Genomic DNA, 6,000 nt, shown 5'->3' with positions numbered 1-6,000 from the left:
GGTTAAACGTGCTGGACTGCAGGGTCAGTTTGAACTGCAAGGTTGGCAGTTAAAGCTCACCAGCTGCTCACTCCTCGGAAGCCCTGTACAGGGTCACTATCGGTTGGAGCCAACTTGACAGCACTTAACAATATTGTATTCCCCTGGTATAAAGGGGAGAAGAAACCCCCTCATGCTGTTCAGTAATTAAAGGGGAAACCTTGGTGGTCAGCGACCTCTGAGTTCCCTGGGCTCTAACGGTCCTGGGACACTGGAAGCTACCGCACTGTGGTTGTCTACATGATGATATTTCTGATTTTATTTAAATTCTTTAAACATATTTTCTAGGTATGGAATATCAAACAGATGATCAAGTTGACCCAGGAGCACATAGAGGCCCTGCTGGACAAGTTTGGTGGCGAGCACAACCCACCCTCAATATATCTGGAGGTAAGCTTCTGAGTATCATGTCGGCAGTAATTTTGAAAAGAAAAGATGAACTTATTAAAACTGTCTGTTCTGAGTTTAGTTACCCTGATTATTTTAGGAGGTGGATTAGAAATGGATATGGGAAGAAGACAACTCCCTGACCATTATTACTATACTTCTTCATATTGGTTTCTTTCACATGGTGGAAAGTCTCAAATAAAGCAGAGGAGGAATTCCTATATAAACTTGAAAATGTTACTCTCAAGAAAACAATTTGATTTAAAAAGAGAGAGAAAGCTTCATGTGCAGGCTAGCAAAGTAGTTCACCATTGAAAGAGGAGAGAGACTTGTTTCTAGAACCAGACCTTTCCTCCCCACATTGGTTTCTGCTTCCTTACAGGTAACATGGACTCATAGTGACCCTGTAGGACAGGGTGGCGCTGCCCCTTGGTGTCCCCAAGGCTGTGATCTTAATGGAAGTGAAGGTTTGCAAGCCAACTGCTTGGCCATTGCAGCACCAGGATGCCTACAGTCTTGAGCTAGGCCGGCATTGCTTAGTCAGAGTGTGTGACAGTGCCTTGAGGAACGTCCCAAGCTCTGAGCATGATTGTGAGTTTACAGGGTTAGTGATTGTTCCTAACTCTGTGAAGCAGTTACGAGTATAATCACAGAGAGACTCTGGACACAAGTGAGTCGCTCAGCCCTCCACCCCCTGTGAGCTGGTACGGAATCCAAGCAGTCGGGCTTGCCCACGCCATTCAACTTGGCTCTCCACCACCTTTCTCTGAAGGCTGATACCAGTGTAATCACGGGTCACACAGCGAGGTCACCCTAACTTCTAAATGCCCAGGTGACCATTGACCAGAGATTCTGAGGCATACTTGGGCAGGCTCCTCTATTTCTCAATTAGAAATCTCATTTCCATTAAAGGGCAAGTTAGGTCTGCAGCACTGACAGTCCCCGGACAACAAATGAGATCATTGCCAAGTGCATGCACTTCTTCTTCAGCCTGCCTTCATGACAAGAAAGACTGGAATCCATTTCCAGGACTTAAAAGCAGCATGTGCTTTTATAAAAATGCATCACTTAAATGAAGGTGATTGTGAGAAAGCATTTGTTGAGAGGAGGGTTTGGTTCAGTCCTTTGAAAATGAGGGCCAATTTATATGGCATTGAAGGACAGGTGTGAGTTGTCTGGTACGCTTGTATTTCTAAAGTGAACTTGGAAGTTTGGATATAACAGTTAACAAATGGATCTCTTTTTTCATATAGCGTATCTCCAACCAAAGTGCCAGTGAGTATCAGAGCAAGGACTTGAATTCACCTCCCTTGAGTACTAGTTAGGAGTGCCCAGCCTAGGGCTCCTCCTTTAACTCAGGGGTTTCAGGAAGGCAAGCAAAGAAGTCAGAGGGAGATAAATACTTCTAGAGAAAATAGTCAAATAGCACTAGACAAAATAACCAGCCAACATTTTCTGAGTCTTGGGGGACTTCCCCATCCTCAAATGTGAGACAGTTGCATCAACAACAACTCCAGTGGTTCACTGCCCTCCACACATCCTTCAGACTTTTTATTATCTAAGGGCTGGTGGTCACTAAACAAAACAGCGTTCAACAACAACAATGACAAACCTTCACACTTACTCTGTACCTGGTTGTAGTAAATTAATTTATTATTTTGTTCAATCGTTAGAATTACCTCTGAGCTAGATACTAGCTACTAGGGATTTTTGTCAGCTCCATTTTACAGGTGACAAACAGAGGCTCAGTAGTAAGGGGGAAATGCATGAATCTAACTCCGTAGTCTTTGCTCTTGGTGCCTACTCTGCTGTGCCTTTATGCACTGCTGTTACTCCCAATCCCACACCCAAGCAGCTCTCCTCAGGCAGGCCATACCTCTTCCTTATTCCTTCAGCCACTCTTGGTGACACGATTTGTGGACCTTTTATTAGATGGATTTGGTCAGTTCCTTTTCACAATTGTTGTTGCTAAGTGCTGTTGAGTCAGTTCTGCCTTACAGTGACCCTGCACAGGGTTTCTGAAGAACAGCTGGTGAGTTTGAACCTCGGACCTTGCGACTCAAACTAACTTTAATTTTTATCCTTATAGCGCCACACCAGAATTTTTCGAAATTAGGCTTCTGAAATTGAACCCACTCTTCAGAAAAGTCCAGTAGGACAGTACCAGCAGTCCATCCCTGATGGGTTTCACCACTAGCCTGTGCTGATGCAGGAGAGACTCAGAAGATTGTGTGGTGTTGTGCTTCCAGGAGCTGTGCGCTCACACACCACACCTCCCAGCCTTCCTGCACCGCAACTCGTTGGTCAAGGCTATCACACATGGTTACTAAGGATTGTTGTTCACAGCTGTCGTGTCACTTCTGACTCACAGTGACCCCATGGGCAGCAGCACCAAGTGTGGCCTGGTCTTCCTGCACTGTCGTTACAGCCATTGCTGTGTGTGAGCTCAGCTTCATAGCCACTGTGCCAGTCCAGCTCATTAAGGGTCTTCCTCTTGATCATTGACCCTCCACTTGGCCAAGCACAATAGCCTTCACCAGGAATTGGTCCCTCCTGGGAATATGTCCGAAGTAGGTGAGACAGAGTCTTAGCACATACGCAGCTGCTGATGCTTTTTTTTTCTTTGTCTTAGCTCTGCCCTCCTTGCTTCTAAGGAGCGTCTGACTGTACTTCCGAGACAGTTTTGTGCATTCTTCTAGCAGTACAGGGTGTAGTCAGGACTCCTGGCCAACAGCGTAATTCAGAGGCCTTGCTTTCACATGAGTCTGAGGCGGTTGGAAATAGTATGGCTTGGATCGTCAAGTGCAGCTTAGTCCGCAGTATGACATCTTTGCTTGTTAACATTCTAAAGAGGTCTTGGACAGCAGTTTGACCTGAGGCAACATGTCGTTGTTCGATCACCCCACCCCCATTATTATGACGTCCTGGTGTGGTGCTGTAGGATAAGCACTCAGTCACAAGGTCGGTTTGAACAGCAAGATTGTGGTTCAAACTCAACAGTGGCACCTCAGAAACCCTACATTGGGTCACTATGATTCGGAATCTGCTGGACAGCATTTAACACCAACAGCCCCATTGTTGTAGTCATTGACTTAGTGTTGACTTTTTACTATAAATTGGATGAAGACTTACAGAGCAAATCATCCGTTTTACACTCAGCAGTTCATAGACATTGTATGTCACCTGACTGATTCCAATCCTCTCCGTGTGACATCACTCGCTCCAGCTTAACCCGTTTGTTTCCATTCCTCCTCCTTTCCTGACCTCTTTTGCATTTGTCCTTGGGTAAGTGCCACCCTTTTGATCTGAAATCGGTGATTCTTCTAAGATGTGTACCTCACTAGTGTTACTCTCCCCCTACAGACTTATTTTCATTTGGCTGACCATAGAGCCACAGGAGGGAGTTCAGTTCCAGGCAGGCCTGAAGGGTGGCTAAGGACCATAGGCTCAAGGGTTCTATCAGTCTCTAGTTTACCAGTACAGTTGGTCTTTTATAGGACTGTGAGTTTTGCTCCACATTTTCTCCTACTTTATCTTATCTAGCCATCTAAGACCTTCTAATGAGATCCCTTTCAGAGCAGTTGGTAGTGATAGGTAAACACCATCTAGTTCTTCTGGTCTCAGAGTCATAGAGACTGATGGTCACATGGTCCCTTAGTCCATTGGACTAATTGTTGCCATGGGTCTTCGATGTTTCATCACTCTTCATTCCACTGGACAGGGAGAGACCAATAGTTGCACCTTAGATGGCTGCTCGGTCACCCTTCACCAACAAAATAAGATGTAGAACATTCTTTGTGGACTATGTTAATGCCACTAGAACTTGGTGACCCCTGAGACTATGTGGTTCTGAGTCCCCAGGCCTGTGACTCATTCCCTCGGGGTATTGGTTTATGTCGAAGAAGTTTTCATACCTTGGCCTCCTGTGTACTTCGCCTCAGTCAACTTCTCTTTCATGGGTGTTGATCATGGAACCCAGCAAAATGAAATTCTTGACAACTTCATGTTTTTCTCCATTGATCTTGTTGCATGTTGGTCCGTTAGTGAGAAGTTTTGTTTACGTATAAGGATTGAGTTTATGGTTTTGAAATAGCATAGTTTCTATACATAGTTAGTATTCCATAAATCATCATCATTTCATTCATCCAGAAGATACTGAGTGCCTGCTGACACTTTCCCTATTCTCGGCCCTGGGAATAGAACAGTAAATAAAACAGACAAAGTATTTGCCTTTAGCGACTTGTGTGCCACAGTGGGGGTGGGAGACAGGAATAGCAGGCATTGAGCATGAACGAGGTAAAGCCCTGCACTCACATCATCTGATGTACTGTGGAAGGGAGCCTTCTCCCGAGACCTCAACCAGCCCCAGAGAAAGACCTGCAGGCATTGATTCCTTCTGTGAAAAGCCAGGTCCCTGCCCCCAGACCCACCTTTCTGTAGGCTTTCCAGAGTCCTGAACACTTATACATGAATGGACGGCTAAGAATAGCCAGATATTTGAGGAAAGCGTTTAACAAGAAAGACAAAAGCAGAAATAGTCAAGAAGAACTCAGAAACAGTGCAGAGAACAGAAGAAAACTTTAAAATAACTCTAATTAACATTGAAGAATAAAGAAAATAGAGCATCCATTCTTGTCTCGAAGCTTTGCTGAAAAAGCAAAAAAGTATAAGAAAGTACTTGGAAGTTGAAGTTAATAATACTCTAGCAGAAATTTAAACTATACCTAGGTACATGAAAGCATATATATGTGTGTGTGTGTGTGTATATATATATATATAATATATATGTATGTATATATGTATGTATTACGTATGTGTATATGTGTATGCATAAATTCATGTTGGAGGATAAAGTTGAAGAAATCTTTCAGAAATACAGTTGGGACATATTAGAGGAACAGTGAAAAAAATGAGAGGATCCATCCAGGATTTCTATAAACATGACAAATACTTTGACTGTAATGCATAGAAACACCCAGTAACAAGTTGTGAGAACAGGTAGGGAGTTTCTCCTCCCCTCACATGACCAGAAGCATGGTGAGCCCCTCTTCTAAGATAGCTCCCTAGCTCTCAGTAGGCAGACGCTGCCTGGGGCTCAGTCCTTTGTCTGGGCCATGACTGAGGCAGATGGAGGAGTAGGCCCTCACCCATCCCCTGAAATCTGAAGGGAGGTTAGGGTTAGGGTTAGGGTTCTCCTGGGTTCTCCTAGCTCTTATTAAAGAGGAAAATCCTACCCCCAAGGTCTTTCCTTTACATCTCATTGAATGGGGTCACCCAGCCCCCATACCATACCACTGACTGCTCTCCCACTTTCCCAAATAAGAGGCTAAAAAGCCCCTTTTCCAGCCTTCACCACTGTGCCTTGGCTCAGTGTGGGCTCTCGCCAGTAGAAGTTGTCTCTGGTTCTGTCATCACACAGTGCCTCAGGAGAAACCGCCCCTCTGGTGCCACTGTAGGGACGGAAGTCGTCATCTATCCCGACGTCAGGAATCCTGGTGGCTTTTCTCTCTCATTATTTTCGTAGAAAGTCAACTGTGAGGTTGCACTCCATGTTCCTCCTGCTGACAGATGAGT

At 44.8% G+C, this 6,000-nt stretch overlaps 1 protein-coding gene across 1 annotated transcript in view; it reads left to right on the top strand.

Annotated features, from left to right (window-relative positions):
* The first annotated feature begins 331 nt into the window (after positions 1 to 331).
* The window catches only part of BRAF (v-raf murine sarcoma viral oncogene homolog B), a 69,190-nt gene continuing 63,521 nt past the window's right edge, over positions 332 to 6,000 (top strand). Inside the window, exon 1 of the mRNA XM_006861175.1 lies at positions 332 to 429. Within this exon, the coding sequence (XP_006861237.1) occupies positions 346 to 429 (84 nt within the window). The 5' untranslated portion in view covers positions 332 to 345. The remainder of the gene's footprint in view (positions 430 to 6,000) is intronic.

This window comes from Chrysochloris asiatica, unplaced genomic scaffold, assembly GCF_000296735.1.
Source record: "Chrysochloris asiatica unplaced genomic scaffold, ChrAsi1.0 scaffold00041, whole genome shotgun sequence".
Lineage (NCBI taxonomy): Eukaryota > Metazoa > Chordata > Mammalia > Afrosoricida > Chrysochloridae > Chrysochloris > Chrysochloris asiatica.
This window is presented reverse-complemented; position numbering and strand designations above follow the sequence as displayed.